The sequence below is a fragment of the Melozone crissalis genome, unplaced genomic scaffold, assembly GCF_028551555.1.
Source record: "Melozone crissalis strain CALT ecotype California unplaced genomic scaffold, PUWL_Pcris_2 ptg000027l_1, whole genome shotgun sequence".
NCBI lineage: Eukaryota > Metazoa > Chordata > Aves > Passeriformes > Passerellidae > Melozone > Melozone crissalis.
This window is the reverse complement of record NW_026535805.1, coordinates 53,476,110-53,492,203: the sequence shown is the minus strand read 5'-3', so window position 1 is coordinate 53,492,203 and position 16,094 is coordinate 53,476,110. Positions and strand designations below refer to the sequence as shown.

The 16,094-nt window shown below is 40.2% G+C and overlaps 1 protein-coding gene across 7 annotated transcripts in view; it reads right to left on the bottom strand.

Annotated features, from left to right (window-relative positions):
* Positions 1 to 16,094, bottom strand: part of ITSN2 (intersectin 2) — an 80,565-nt gene that overhangs the window by 33,527 nt on the left and 30,944 nt on the right. For 6 of the 7 annotated variants that reach the window (XM_054280598.1, XM_054280596.1, XM_054280601.1 and 3 more), the window contains exons 3-16: positions 15,627 to 15,719; positions 13,921 to 13,984; positions 12,296 to 12,459; positions 10,833 to 11,030; positions 10,425 to 10,521; positions 8,642 to 8,784; positions 7,336 to 7,399; positions 5,034 to 5,171; positions 4,858 to 4,943; positions 3,597 to 3,859; positions 2,787 to 2,936; positions 2,433 to 2,573; positions 1,543 to 1,630; positions 771 to 910 (exon numbers count right to left, since the gene is read on the bottom strand). In XM_054280598.1, the coding sequence (XP_054136573.1) occupies positions 771 to 910; positions 1,543 to 1,630; positions 2,433 to 2,573; positions 2,787 to 2,936; positions 3,597 to 3,859; positions 4,858 to 4,943; positions 5,034 to 5,171; positions 7,336 to 7,399; positions 8,642 to 8,784; positions 10,425 to 10,521; positions 10,833 to 11,030; positions 12,296 to 12,459; positions 13,921 to 13,984; positions 15,627 to 15,719 (1,829 nt within the window). The remainder of the gene's footprint in view (positions 1 to 770; positions 911 to 1,542; positions 1,631 to 2,432; positions 2,574 to 2,786; positions 2,937 to 3,596; positions 3,860 to 4,857; positions 4,944 to 5,033; positions 5,172 to 7,335; positions 7,400 to 8,641; positions 8,785 to 10,424; positions 10,522 to 10,832; positions 11,031 to 12,295; positions 12,460 to 13,920; positions 13,985 to 15,626; positions 15,720 to 16,094) is intronic. The other variant, XM_054280600.1, reaches the window with a different exon arrangement.

Below are 16,094 nucleotides of genomic sequence, written 5' to 3'. Positions count from 1 at the left end.
CAAACAAGTAACTGAAAATGCCCATTGCATGAAGCCACTGTTAAAAAGAAAATGAATTCCTTACTCATTTACAAATTTTTGTGGCCTTTTTTTAACTGGAGAGTGCAGAGCCCTCGTGCTGGCCCAGCATCAATTACTTAAGGAAAAAGTTCCCACCAGTGCCACTTGGAGCAAGCTGGCAAATAAAGTTAAATGGATGAGTGCTACCCTGTGAGAGCTGCCTGAGCTTTTAGGCAGGCCAAGAGTTGCCTCAGAAACAAAAATTCAGAGCAAGTGGTCAACAACTCTTAGCTTACAACAAATTAACAAATATTAACAAATAAGTGGCCTACAGTTACTTTTAGGCTTGTACCCAAATCTGCCACCAGACCTTGCAGAGTGTGCTGTGAAACCACACAGGTCTATCAACAAAAGTCAAGTGTTCAGTACACAATTCAAAAATAGCAGCAAATATGACCTCATACTGCAAGAACAGAATGTGCAAGGGCCTGAGAAACCTTAATTCTAAATCAAAATGAGTTCTAGAAGGCAAAAGGTGAGAAGGAGCAATAGCTGAGTCATGCAAAGCAATAGTTAGCAAGAGACTCATATTTTAGTACATTAGCAATACATTTGTATTTGTATTGTGTTATTTACTCCAAGATTTTGATAATTCTTATTTGACACTGAAGTTGGTGGAAGCCTGGTGAAAGTGGCACCAATCTTTATGAGTGGATGAAGAAATAAAATACAGTGCTCACAAGTGTAAGGTATTTGGATAATGCAAGTACCTTAAGCTGACTGTTAAACTCATCCATTTCAGCAAGTTTAGAAGCTGTTTCCTTCTCAAGGGCATCTAGTTGTTCCTTAAGTCTTTGGCATAATTCTTCCTTTTCTTGGGACTTCTTGTGCACTGAATCAACTCCTGTACCTGCATAAGGAAAGACACGTGATTTTACATATGTTTCTGGGGATTTTTTTACAATTTTGTCCCAAGTTTTTAATAATTGTTTGTTATTTTCCTATTGTATACACAACCCAAACCTCCTTCCTCACAAAAATTCCTTGATTTACCTTTCTATTCATATACAGCACAAGGAAAAAATATCCCCAACACTGAACTAAGGCACACAGGCGTTACATGCAATACATACAGCATAACTTGCAAGTTGTGGGGTTTTTTTATATCAGAACATTTCATACCAAGTTTCTCTAGACAGAGACTTCCAGCATAATTTGAAACAAAGACCAAACTTTACATAAATTAACTCCCCTGAGTTTAGACTACGAAAAAAAAGGACAAATTGTGATAGTATCTGTGAGCTACACAGCCTATATAAATAAAGTTTTAAGCAAAATCTGCGCTTTCTTGCCAAAATGTGTTTGTTAGTCCCTTATTTGGAACATGAAGGAGATAATGGAATGCAGGTGAGACAATGGCACTAAATTGGGAAGATGTAGAAGTGAAGCTGTTATTAACACCTCTGTACCCTTCAGCCTTGATTACAAAGGATGAGAACTCAGCAAGGCAATCAAGAATAGAACTCATGTGCAGGCACTTACTCTGAGTGTTTTCAAGTTGAGCATTTTTTATCCTTTCATTTAACAACTGCTTTTCAGGAACCAAATAGATTAGTTTATTCTGATAATCCTGTAGATGTTGAAGAGAACATAACAAAATTTTAATATTGCTTATGAATCATTAAGTAAAACTGAGAGACTTTTCAAACATAGCTTCAACTCATGTTAATGAAACGGGGATGCAAGTGATTATTACTGGATAAAGAAAAAAATTATTTCTATACTCTTAATATTACAATTGAAAGATTTTGACCTCAAACCATTAACACAGATGGAAAACAAACATTTAACAAACATTCTAGAAGTGTAAATATTATCACAAGACCATTTAAGGTGACTGCTCCAAGCCTAACATAAAACAGTAACAACATGAAAAGAAGTTTCCCTGATGAGCAGAAACATCACATAAAAATGTGGCAGAGGATAATTTAGGGTAGTCAAGTGATTAGAAATAATTAATGTCTTGTTACTCAAATAGAGAAAAAAAAAAAAGATAAAAGAGCAGCAAGGTAATTCAACCTAAACACTAACTTGGTCTGAACACAGGACAACATTCCTCAAAAAAAATCTGAGTCTGGAGCCACAGAAGAATTCAAAATTAAAGAGAAGTCTCTACTATCAGTCCACAAAAGAATAGCTGAGGTTTTCACAACTGTTACTGAACCCTCAGCTCATTTTAATACGTATAATCATTTGTTTAACACCACAGACAAAACTAAAAGCTTCTGCAATGCTGACAGTCTTGCCTATTTCCGCTCTCCACTGCAATCCAACTGACTACATATTCCTCCCTATGGAGATGCATTTTCAACGGCATTAGGGAAACACAGAATATGGCAAAAGAAAACCATAAGTTTAACAAAGTTACACACCTCCAGCTGTTGCTGTAGTTGCTTGACTTCCATGATCCCTTGGTCATATTTCCTATCCAAAGCCTCCAGCTCAGTTTTTCGCATTTGCTTTTTGCTACGAATATCCTGCAACCTGCCTGAGATCTGCTGATGTTTGTCAGTCTGGAAAGGAAGCAGAGACAGATTACACCACATATGGCAAAAATCCCTTTGCTAAGCCTGTGGGCACCAGTTCTCTAAAACAACGTAAAATACCTGCTTTAGATTCGTTACCCAAAGCAGAGTGGAATTCTTAGTGGGCCATTAATGCAGGTATAACATTTATATAATTTAAAATACTGTATTTCAGCATATGTGGTGAAATTCCTGTCTTACCAGGGCTTCTAATTCAAGATTAAGGCTCTTCTTTTTAGAGGTCAACTTGACAATTTCTTCTTGCTCCCTGTTGCGCTGATTGAGAAGCTCTTGGCGACGGATTCTCTCCCATTCCAGTCGTCGCTGGCGCTCGAGCTCCTGCTTTGCTGCCTGAGGAAAAGTTGCATTACCTTAAATTACGGTGGAGATGCAGAACTCAGAGAGCATGATTTAATATAATATGCTCTAGTTCTAAACAGCACAACAGCAACACAACATAATGTCTTCTCTAAAGTGCTCTTATACACTTCAGCATCAAAGAATGCAGGAAGTAATCCTACAAGATTCTTCGTGCCACACTCCTGACTCTGGATGAAAAAAAGCTTCATAATTCAGAAAGCCTTTGCAGCTTGGAATACTGCCCATAAAACAGCACATTGACTGATACTCAAAGGAGGTTACAAGCAGTATTTCACAGAACTACATAAAATATGGAAGTGTGATGCATGCACTGAAACATCAAGTAGAAGCAAATTTGTCTCAAGCTCGGCTGTCAAAATGTTATCAATTATGAATTCAGTAGAGTCTTGTTTGGAATACAAATTTTTGCAAAAATGAAAGAAATATGCCCAAGAAAATCTCATCTCTCCTATGAAGTATCTGAAAATCTTTAACCTATACCAATATTTATAACAAATGGTGTTCTCTCTCCAAGACAACCTGGCATCAGCCAGGTCAGGAGACAGAGCCAAAGGCAGCACTCAAACCCTGGATTACTGAATGCACACACACATTCCTTGGAGCATTAAAGAACAACGTGAAGAAAACAACCTCCCGCCTTTCTATTTCTTTCCTCCTTTCTTCTTCCCTTTGTCTCTCCAGCTCTCGTTGTCTCTCCAGCTGCCTCTCCATTTCCAGCTGCCTCTTCCGCTCCTGCTCCTGGCGTTCCCTCTCTCTTCGCTCCTGCTCTTCCCGTTCCTTCTGAGCCTTCCTTTCAGCCTCTCTCTGCTGCTGCTCCAGCAGGACCTGTCGGCGTTTCTCCAGCTCCATATTTCCCCTCTCATAGTTGGCTTTCCTTTTGTCCTCAAATGTCACTAAAAGAAGGAAAGGTTGTTATTTCTGCCCTGTGCAAAACACCGCTCTCAAACAAGGACCTCAGTTATGCCACTAAAGATAGAAACTTCTTGGCAAGCTCAGGTTGTTCAGTCATGGATGATGTAACAATCTTCCGTTTGTTAAAGTATTATTTTTATTTTTCTCTTCGAAAATACCTCTAAATTTTTCTAAGTATATTCCAACTGGGGAAAAAAAATAAAAGAAGAAAAAGTTCCAGTTTAAAAATGACTTGAATGTAACAGGAAAGCCTTTCACTCTAAAGAATGAAAGAGGAAAGAATGCTAGAGGAAAACATAAAAGAACAGCTTTTATATGCTGGGAGAAAACTCTCTGCTGTTGGAAAGGTTTTCCAGTGTGCAGGAAACATTAACACATGGATAAAGAGCTTAGTTTTTAAGGGTGCTCCCTGTTGGAGCTCCTGGAGCTAAAACTATGAGTAACCAAAACAGGATCAAGCTCGATTACTGCACACAAGGATAAAAAGAGACACAAAGGAATGGTTTAGGCCCCATCAACCATCCTTCCAAAACAAGAGGCAAGTTCTGTCTTGCAGTGTCCCTGTAACATTGTCAGTAACAGAATTTATGTTATGTCCAAACTGCTTCCAGTTTGCAGAGAATTGAACTACACTGGACCCCCCCCTGCTTTCAGAATGGCCAGTAATGCCAGGAACTTTCAAATGAAAAAAAAATTTGCAGTAGCACAGCAATGTCTGGCCATGAAGGGTTTATTTTCCAGAATACATTATTAATCAGCATACTTTTCCTCTCCTACAGCTAAAAATAGCCCCTTGTCACTGCCTTCTCAATTCTATTGCATGAAATAGGCTGGCTACATTCCTACCATCCAAGTTAAAAGGGATCTAGCTCCTGAAATTAAGCTCTCCATGGATTGCATTCCTTCTTCCACTTCCTAAAGGTTTCAGTGCCCTTCAAAACCAGCCCCATACATTAAGAACATGAACTCTGTTTTTTACCTGGTTGTTTTTTCTGTGGCTCCTCCTCTTGCACAGGTTGGTAAGATGGCAGAGTTCCATTTATACTTTCAGTGTATTTTCCACTCCTGGAGGGGAACACAACCCCACCCCACCATTGTTAGAGGAACAGCACAGTTGTGTTAAATACATTACATTTCACTGCCCCCAGTGATTACCTGAAAGAAGGCGGCACCAGCTCAAGGGGCAGAGTCAGGGGCAGTGGCTGCCCAGCTTTGGCCATGTCTGTGAGGTGCATGGCCAGCACAAACTCATCAGCCTTCAGCTGCCCATCTCCATCTATATCAGCCAGGGACCTGCAGGGGTGCAGCAGAAGCACCAATTAGAACCGAACACCACAACCACTCACAAATTACAGCTGAAACAAGGCATGTGCAAAAACAATTTTTAAAACTGACAATTCTTGTGGAATGTTTTGGTAAAAATTCTTACAATTAATAATATAAATAATTGATGAAGGGAGATATTATTTGGTTTAATCATGTACTGTTATTCAGATCATGGAATCATGGAGTGGTTTGGGTTGGAAGGGACCTTAAAGATCATCCAGTTCCAACCCCCTGCCATGGATAGGGACAACTTCCATCAGCCCAGGTTGCTCCAAGCTCCATCCAACTTGGCTATGAACCCTTCCAGGGATGGGAAGCTCACAGCTTTCCATCAGCTTTCCCACAGCTCCTCTGGGCAACCTGTTCCAGTGCCTCACCATCCTTACAATAAAGAATTTCTTCCTAATATCCAATCTAAACCTGCTCTTTTACAGTTTGAAGCCATTCCCCCTTGTCCTGTCTCTACAAGCCTTTGTAAATAAACTCTCTCCATCTTTCTTTGGCTATTTTCAGGTGAAGCTTTCTTTTCAGCTTCACTGAAACATTCTCTTCTTCAGCCTGAACAAACCAAATCCTCCAACATTTTCATAAAACACTGAAAGTAAGAAGCATCTCTTGCTTTATTGCATCACAAATAGAAGAGCTGGAAAGTGAATCCCGGACTGTTCTTAACCAGCTCAAAATGCTAGAAACCAGTTTTTCAATTATTTCTTTGAAACCAAAGAAAACATTACATAAAATTACATCAAACTCTACAAGAAGAAGCCTTGAATAGAATTCTTTTTTACCCCTTGTGTCTCCCTGACAGTGCAGGGAAGACACGAGCTGGTGCAGAGTGACCTGCAGTGGGCAGGAAAAGGATCACCTACCCCCTCTAAGGAGCAGGAGATCCTATGAGCCTACAAACTGTTTCCCACAAACTGGGGGGGCTGGTGGGGTGTGTGTGTTTGTGTGAAACCAGTGAAATGCAAGAAAGCAGAAGCCTCTCTCAAAGAACTGTCTATAGAGACAGAATTGCTGAAATGTGTCCTTAGACTGCACAAAAGCAAAATGCTTAGTAAAAACACAGTTCATTAAAAAAAGCAGTTAAAAAAAACAAAGTATGAAAAACAAAAAGGAAACACCAAAAAAAAAAAAAAACAAACCCATCAAACACACACACCAGTGAAAAACAAAAGCAGGAGATGATGAAATTTTGTTATGTCCACACACCACCACTACTCACATGTAACAGCACCATTATTTCAGTAATAACCATTAACAAGCACCCAGTAGAAATATTGGTAATGTCTTAGGGAAAAACTGAAACTTGTTATTTCTCTCTACAGGGGAACACAGATCTCCTTGCGTTGGCTACTGATACCTTCACAATACACACCCAGAAAGAAAAGAGCCACTGCACACCTGATTTATCCCCCAGACTCCAGAGAGGAGCAATACAACCCCACAGCCCACATTCATCTTCACAGCATGAAACCAAGCAAGCTGAGCTTTGCTGCTGCCAGACACAAATGACTGTCCTGGGACAGAGGAAGAAGAAAGGGAACTCAAGAGGAGATGTAAAGCTGTTGTGAATTCTGCTGGGCCACTAAATTTCATGTATAACAGCTGAGTTATGTCTGAAGGTGTAACCCAAACTGCCATCTCTAGCAGAGCAGATCATTCAAGCCTTCAGACAACTCTCACCGCTTTCATCAGCACAATAAAGGCAAGTCTTAAAAAACATGTAATATGCAGATATCTTTATGGAAAATGCAGTAAAACAAAAAAAAAATCGAAGAGTTACTTAATTTTTAATCTTCCTCCATACTTCAAAACTAACAACCTAGATTTCAGAATCCTATTTTTGAAAGGAAGAAGCCCTCAGCTCAACGAGAGCATCCCTGGGTCAGAAATTGAAGTTAGCATCTCTTCTATTACACAGAGTTTAACAAACACACACAAAGAATGAAAAACTGAATTATCTCAAGGTGTCTTTTAGAAATGTAACTAGTGAACAAACTTAGTTTAACTAGCAGCTCAGTTTCTGTTTATGATTTTAGATCTGTGCTATCTCTCTCTACCATTTATTTAATAAAGTACATTTCTTCTCTCAACACCATGAAGACATTGCATCAGTAACTAAACTCACCAAATAGTAGCCAGCTGAGTCTGTGAAAGATTTGATTGCAGAAGGGCATTCCTTGCTTGAAATCCTTAGTGAAAGCGTGAAAGATTTTTATTAAAATAAACACTTCATTCAAAGGTTCACATGAGGCAAAAAATGGGTCATGAACTGGGGCATGTTTATTTTTAATAATAATCTAATCCATTTTCATCAGTTGGTTTTACTTCCAAGCTTAACAACAGGCATTATAACCTGAACACAATGAAGATGTAAGTATTCTCCTGTACCTTTTTCCACCCAGAGCACCTAACAGAAAAGCTGACATGAAAAATGGGTATTTATGGTAATCCCCACAGCTGTCACAAAAGCACAGCTGACTGTTTGCCTAAACCTTGAGCTATCACCTGGAGAGCTTTCCTTGGTAGCAAAGAATCTGATACATTTCTAGGCAGGTGGAGGAAACTTTCAGTCCAAAATTGACTGAACAAGATTAAAACATTCAGACTCTTTCCTTAAAGAAATAATTGTCCTGTTCTTTTGCAGGCAAGGGAACTGAGGCAGAGTGCTCATTCAAAATGGGAAATGTAATGCAGACACAAAACACACATAGTGACTTTGCATCTCCTGACTGCTCTCTGAGCACTCTCTACTCACTGCACTACACTGAGGAATCCCATTTTGTAACAACTTCTGTACAACTCTCCTCTTGTATTAACTTGGTATGAAGTCTTTTGAAGCCACCATAATGCTGTGGCCCAGCACAGATGTCACTGGAAATCAACAAGGACTCTCTTAAAAAACTTTGGAAAAATTCCAAGCAGTGGCTGCAGTTCTGCAGTCTTCCCCAAGCTCCTTTCTTTCAAAAGATAAAGCCCAAGTATCTGAGCAGGGATAGTTGGAGAGGAGCACATGTTACAAAAATGAAGGTGAATGTCCCCCAGTGTCACAAGAAAGAGCCTCAGTCCAAGGAGTGGTGTTTGAAAAATGCCTGCTGACTTTACAGAGCAGAACTCCACAGCCTTGTGGCTCTCAGGCTCCTCCAGTCAGGTCCCACCACTCCAGGCTTCTCCTCTTCCCTGCCACAGCTGCTGCAGCTTCCCCAGTGTGTTTGGCTCCTCCAGGTCTAACACCAAGCCCAAGCCAATCAACTGAAGGTTATTTCCATTCCTTGGGTGGCTGAAATCCACTCTCTCTTGCACAGGTCTGAACACCAACATTTCAGCTTTTATTTCACATGCAAGCCAAATCCCAAGCTGGGACTCCATCCCCCAGCCTGTTCAGAGGCAGGAAACACTCTGGTTTTCCAGCCCATACCAAAAATCATACTCACCTGATAAATATCCACTCATGCTTTTATCAAGACTGTTAAATTTCTGTCTGTATTTTAATCTGGAGGCCTGAGGAACTGCCCAGTCTGAGGATGTAATCTTTGGTGAATTCCCAGCTAGTGATGCACTAGAGGAAGAATTTGAACTGCAATATAATTTCAAAATAAAACAAAGCAAAAAAACAAACCAAACCAACCAACCAAATATTAAAAGAAAACCAAAAGAGAAAAAGAGATAAAGAAATAACTCTAAATCATTTGGTTTAAAAAAGAGGCATTGGAACAGAAGACACATAGAATCTTCAAGTAACATGAAATGACTTCCACAAAGTTTTACCTCTGCTAACTTGCTATAAATAATTTCATCACAAATAGGGAATTTTACATCCAAAGTAGGAAACAACATGTGGATTAGAAAATCATTTTCCTTGGGTATCACAGGCACTAATGCCCATAACTGATCCTTCTACCACTGCAGAATAATAGTAGAGGAAACCCAGGAAAACACCTCCACTATCCCAAGAGTGTTGGGTCATTGTTTAAGTAATTTTAAGAGGCATGTTAATGAATAAACATGAGAATAAAAATGGATCTGATGAACTCATAACCAAAAGCAGCTTCTAAAGTTGCTTTAATCACCATATTCCAGCTCTACCTCTTCTTTCTGTGACAATGACATGCTGAGTGGAGCTTTTCCAACTCAGTCAGTTTCTGCAGAATAGTGCTGATGGAGGGTGTAGATATACCCATCAAACTTCCATCTAAACTCCCAGCATTTTCAGGGTCCCATCTCTGAAAATCAGACAAACTCAGGAGAGCTGAATTCAGCCTGTCTTGTTTAAGGTGATCCCCTGCTCTGTCAAGTAAAAAAAGCCAAACACTTTGAAGTGCTATCCAAAGCAATTGAGAATGCTGACAGAAACCAAGTCTCTCCAGCACAATGCTGGATTGACATCCCCTGCATGGAATGAGACAACATGATGGTGACAATGCTGCCAACAATAACACTGGAGAAGGACTCCTTTGTACAGCACCAGCAACAGAAAACTTTCCAATTCAAAAAAGACAACCAACCAAAAAAAGATGGTTCCAGGCACATGCCATGCCTACAGTCAGCTTACAGGACATCTGCTGACATCAGGTGTGTGAGGAGCCCAGATCATGCACCCCACATGCCCTGGACAGGCAGCAGGGAGGTGCAAGAGCCTCTGAGTCACTCATGGAACTGAGCTGGGGTGGAGGTGCCCTCTCCCTACCATCCTGGGAGACACCCCTGGGTGCCCAACCAGATACATAAGCCCAGTCCCTCACTATGGGCAAGACCCTCCATGGCAAAGCCCGAATATCAGTGAACCAGAGCAGCTGATTATAAAGATCCATAATCTTCTATTATTCATAAAGCAAACTCACAGATAAATATTGATAAAAAATCCTATTCTAACATGCCTGCTGATGACATGGTGCCTTCTATAATGAATGAGCACATAATGCACAAACATTGCTTTTATAACCACTTAGCAAGGCTTGTTTCTCTTTACTAATGAGGTACATTCCCTTCTTTTTGGCACTGCTCATCTGACCTCCTCACCTACTTTGGATATTTTGTCAATTTACTGAAAATTACTTCCTGTGCATATAAAAACAAAATCTGTTTCTGTACTTGACAGGTCATATTAGATCAACTCATTTTTAACAAATGTACTTTGAGAACAGAAATGCTCTGTAAGTTTTGGAAGATATACTACTTAAGTGTAAGATAAAACAATTTTAAACTTAACTTCCATACCTGCTAGATCCTAAATCAATTAGTGACTGTGCCTTCTGCATACTGGAACCACCAAATCCTCCTGCCATGGGGCCTAAAGAACCAGTATGAGGCAGTGCTGAAAGAAGAAGAAAGAAAAAATTAACCCCAGAACTATAAAGCAACTGGGTAAAGATAATGCTTCATAATCAACATTCACTTTGACAGAAGTAAGAAAAGCTAATCAGTGTCTTGTTGTTATGATTAACTAGTTAGAACAGAATTAACAAATGTGAACTTTGGAGAAAAAACATTTGTAGGGTTTTCTGGGGATTTTTTGTTGTTTCTTTTTAACTCTCATGCATGTGTTAGGACTCCTGTCTGAAATTAGCCACAGAGAAAATAAGATTCACAATTCTGAGAGCAAGCACTGGACTGTGCTATACTTACTTGAGGAGAAAGGAACAGACAAAGGCTGCAGCAGGCTGGATGTTCCATTTGGCAGCGAGGAGGTACTGACAGAAGGCACCAGGGGAGCAGAGATGACCAGGGGAGGAATGGAAGTCATGGAGGTCAGAGCCATGGGAGCGAGCGGTGCGATCGCAGACACAGACGTGGGCATGGACAGATTTGGCATGCTACCCATTCCTAGAGCAAAACCCAACAATTCAGGCTTTAACACTGCAGAGGCTTCAGCAAGAAACTGGGTCCCTTATGTGGGTCAAAATTACACAAAGCAACTGGTGTCTGGAATACAATGAGGGAAAATAGATGCTCATATGCAATATTTACTTTTTTGCTAAATTTAGGCAAGGCAGCTCACAGGGGAAAGTACACTGAAGAACAGGAATTTAAAAAGAAAAATCTTGACAAGCAAATTCATTCTCAAGGTAGGCTTAGCTACTATTTTCACAACAGAGTAAGATCTGGTTTTCTATAATTGCAGCTATACCTATTTCTTCAACAAGCCTGGCCCCTGAGAGAGAATTACAACCTCAAAAGCTGTGGCAATCCTCCACAGGGAAAAGCTGGTGCTGTTTCTGAACTAAGTCTCTTCCAACTATCAGCCTTGGAAGAATCCACAGGGGTGAAAAGTCCTTATTAGTACCCATGCTTAGCAAAGGGTTTCTAGAGGCAGCTGCCTGAGGCAAATTAGGGCACTTGAATTACTGGCTGCGCCTTGTGGAACACAACAGTGCTGGTGAGATGATGGAAAGTTATAGAGGTAACTGTATGCCATCCACAGCTCCCTGTAAATGCATGCCCTTGTAGCCAAACACACGAGATTTGGTGATGGGCAGACATTTTAAATCATGTATGTAATTAATATATGCATACATTTAATTTCATCATAGAAGTGTACACGTATTTTGTAATCCAGCCCAAGTCATTGTGGATATTTTGTGCTATAAAATAACACAATAGCAAGCATGCACTGAATCCCCAAACACTATTTAAAAAAAAGTCAAAATAATTCTATTCAGTTAATCATATAACTAAAACAGTCTGACTCACTTTGCAAAAAATATGTAAAACAGCTGTTCTACCAAAACTCTGACCTTTGCCTAAATTTAACTTTAAAACCCCCAGGTATAAATATGTGACTGAGTAGGGGGAAGAAAAAAAAAAGACCACCAGTACAAAATGAGAGCCTGCAAGGCAGATGGTAGATGTGAGTGGCCTTCTTGTCAAAACTGAATAAATGTTTTTCTCTATTAAAAGCCTTTAAAGAATCAGATTTTCAAATATATCAAGAGAGTGACCTGGTGAATTTCCTAAATCAGAGTATCATTTTTTTCTTGTTTCACACTGATTCAATAAACTTTCATGGTCAGATTAATGATTTTATTTGGCTGCAATTAACTGTGTTTTTTTTACCTCTGAACACTAAGTAATTATATATTCATAAGTACCAAAGCGAGCTGACATTAGTGGTGAAAACACTGGAGTTTGTTTCATGACAGGAGGGAGAACTGAAGGCAAGTGCTGTCCTTGCAATTTCAGCTTGATGAGTTTCATAGCTATAGAGAACTCCAGCTGATCCATTTTTCCATCCTTGTTCAGGTCCGAGAGCGTCCTTAAAACAAAACAAAATAAAATTAGAAAAGAAACAGAAATATAACATTTTTGATCTATGAGAGGCTTTCCTACTAGATTTACTTACTGTTTTTTCACAGGAAAACAAGAAACTTACTGTAAAGTACATTTTCAACTTTGGATAACTTTCTTACCTTTGAGAAGTTTGAGCACCCACTTCTGCAGAGATCAGTTTTGAGGTTCCTATATATTAAACATGCAATTCCCAAGAAAGCAGGAAAGCTTTTGGGAAAGCAGAAATCTCCTGCCCAGTGGATACACTTGTTGCCTCTGCTGCAAGACTCTGCTATGCTTTTCTTTATGCTCCCAGTCAGAATAATTATTTTAAATTAATCCTTGGTAAGGTAAGGAATTGATGCAAGAATCTGTAACAAGATGCAGGAGGATGCAGAAACCTCCTAAAGGCACCATACACTGCTATGAAAACTTCATTAATTCACAGTGGCGAATTAACCTCCCAGTGGTGAGGTTTTCTGAGCCTGATACTCACACTCTTTTCCTTCTGACAGTTCTCCAAATAAATACAACAGGAAATATAGGCAACAGTGCATATATAACCTCAACATTTCTGGTCAGACAGGTAATATAAAATTTTATTAACATTTAAGCATGCAAGGACCAAGCCCAAGAACGTAAATAGAATTAGGAGAAAAAAATCAGACTAATGTTTAGCTTCATTTTTCCTTTGATTCTGTTACTGCTCAGTACAAAACCCCAAGGTCCCATAGAAAAATTTCCCCGCTCTTTTCTAGGCACTGAGGTTTAATGGTAAACATGATGCTGCTGCTGGTTTGACTTGATGATCCTAGAACACTTTTCTAACCTTAACAATTCTGTGATTCCATGTTGCTGAAGGAAAAACTAACTTCCATTTAGTTATTTGCTTTAACACTTTTTCTTAAAGTTGTTCTTAATTATTATGAGCCTCCAGTATGTGTCTTTGAGCACATACACCCCAAACTGAGCACAGGATTCTAGTGAGGACTGAGGGGTTACAGAGAAGAAAACATTTCAAGTGTTGCACTCACCACATCTATGCTGTAAGGAACAGCACTTTTTCCAGTTCCTGTACTACAGCATTGCTTGGTAACTCACATACCAAAGCTGTCCTTCTACTTTTTTTGTAACTTCAGATCTTTTTCTTGTCTTCTATTTTGTGTACTTCAAGCCCTTAATATAGTTTACAAATGCTGCATTCAGCGTGATCCAATTTGAAATAACATCATTAGAAAGATGTAAAAATTACTGAGTTTTAATTAATTGTTGGTCCACATATGGGCTGAAACCTTCCTCTATATTTAATAAAATTAAAACAATGACTCAGACAACACTTTCTACTCCGACTGCTGACAGTCTCTGTGAAACACAACACAGGAAAGGTAGCATTTGAATACTATGAATCTCCTATCTTAGAAAAAACAAACAATAAAGAATACCTTACCATATTTGAGCAAGGATTGAAGATGGCAGACCTGATTGCAAAAAAAAGGTACGTGCTTGATCACCTGTGATAAACAAAGAACAAAAGACAGGCTTTAATACCAGAGACAGATTTTTGAGGAGCTCAGCATGCTCTTGGGGGATTAGGTTTTTGAAATTAACCCCCATGCTGGATGCCAAGCTTTCCAGGGCTTTTTTTCCTGCTTTTAACGCTGGTGACAGTGATTGTCAGATACACATGTATTCCATAATTCCCAATCTTTGCTCTGAGAAGTGATTTCAGACAGCTATAAAAACTTTAACAGGTCACAAATTAATGGCTGCCAACATCTTGAAAGATGCATGGATTAAAAAAATGAACGAAAATTTAGTGCTGCCCCAATTACTTATGCAGGAAAGGATGAGAATGCTGGTTCTTTTCTTCTCTATTCCATCTAACTTGAGCCAGTATTGTGTCTCTAGAAAAACTAGGAAAACATCAAGTTCTAAATAATATTCTTTTCTGTCAGACAACATCCACAATTTCAGTATTTCAGGAAGGGAGTAAGAACTCTTGTGCAATCCCATACCAAGTTCCACATCAGTTGGTACACATACAAAGCAGGGACAGTGGTGTTTATGCCTACATCTGAGTGAATTACAGATGCTTAAAGCTAAGACTTCAAATTACTCTTTCAGCTCTCTCTTATATTCATACACAAGCTTTTATTTCAAGCATTTGCCAAATAAATGACAAAGCCTGCAGATGCAGATGCAGGTAAGAGCCCAGACGTGGCCTGAGGGTGGTTCCTGGCACTGCAGTTTCCAGCTGGAGGCAAACACCAACCTCTCAGTGCTGTCTGGCCAAAGCAGGAGTTAGGTGCCACTTAGCATGTTCCAAACAGACAACTTTCCACTCTCTCCTCAGTCCTTTCCAGCCCCAAAAGAGGAAAAGCAGGGCCAGTAGAGGAACTAGATAGGGCATTACTGGATAGCTGGGCAGGCAGGAGCTGTCAGGGCTGGTCTTTAGTGCTCAGACACCCACCAAGAATGAGGCATTCTTAAATTAAGACATCTTTGCCAATGAAATTGGGTCTTGATATCAAAAGTAGATTTTAGATTTAAAACCTCCAAATTGTGAGGTGCATAGCAACATGACCCAATTGTTTCAGAGGAGACACAGCTGAATGCAACTGGAACTGACACCAGGCCCTGCAAAATGCCATTAGTCCGCCCAATCCCTGCTGAAGGCCCAATGGCCCAAATTTCAAGCAGTTGCTAAGAAGGACAGGCTGTCAGCATCCCTCTCCCTGCCTCCTCCTGCCAAACAAAGATGTCTAACAGCACAGCATTCTCTCCTCACACTGAGGAAAGCCACTTCTGCTGTGTCTGGTGTCACCTGCCAGAACAGCTACTGGAAGTGCTCCCTGGCAGCCTCCCACGTGAGCACAGAGTTCACCTGATCTTCTCTGGTTTCTGAAACTAGACAGAATGGTAGCACACAGGTGGTGGCTGCAGAAGTGACAGGGTTAAACAGAACAGCATTCCCGTGCCAGACTTGAGAGGAAAGCTTGTTAAGTTTACTAATAACCTGTGGCTGTTTGCCTGAAGAATATGGTGATTAGTCACACAACAAAGGGCTAGAAATAGGATGCAGTTCTAAAAGTGTTCTGCAAAGATATGTATGTGTACACAGAAGTTAATGTGTAATGCAGAGCTCAGACCAACCTGTAATGAACCCTCCCATGGGTTTAAGGCTATCAAACTGCTTGTCATGCTTGGCCCGCTCTTCGGAGGTGATGGCCCAGATGTTTGGCCCTCCTGGAAAAAAAAACCCAAACCAAATCAACAAAAAACCAGTGAACAACCAAATCGACTGAAAACTTTCAAAAATAAAGCATGTCACTTGCAAAATAAAAGCTTGGCTTTCTCAAGAGACAAAGTTAGACACACCCAGCTCCTACCAGCTTGGCAAGGACCTTGTGCAACACAAACCTGCTTCCCAGATGTGCAACCCAGCTGAGACAATGCCCCAGCCAGACTGCTTCAGCCTGGCTTTCAGACAAGCTCTGTTGTCCTTCAGAGCTGGTGCAGAGCAGTTTCCTGTGGCTGCTGATTGTTTGCAACCCAGGCAGGATGTGCCTCACCATCCCCTGTGTGAGCCCAACCCTCCCCTGGCGCTCTGATGAACAAATG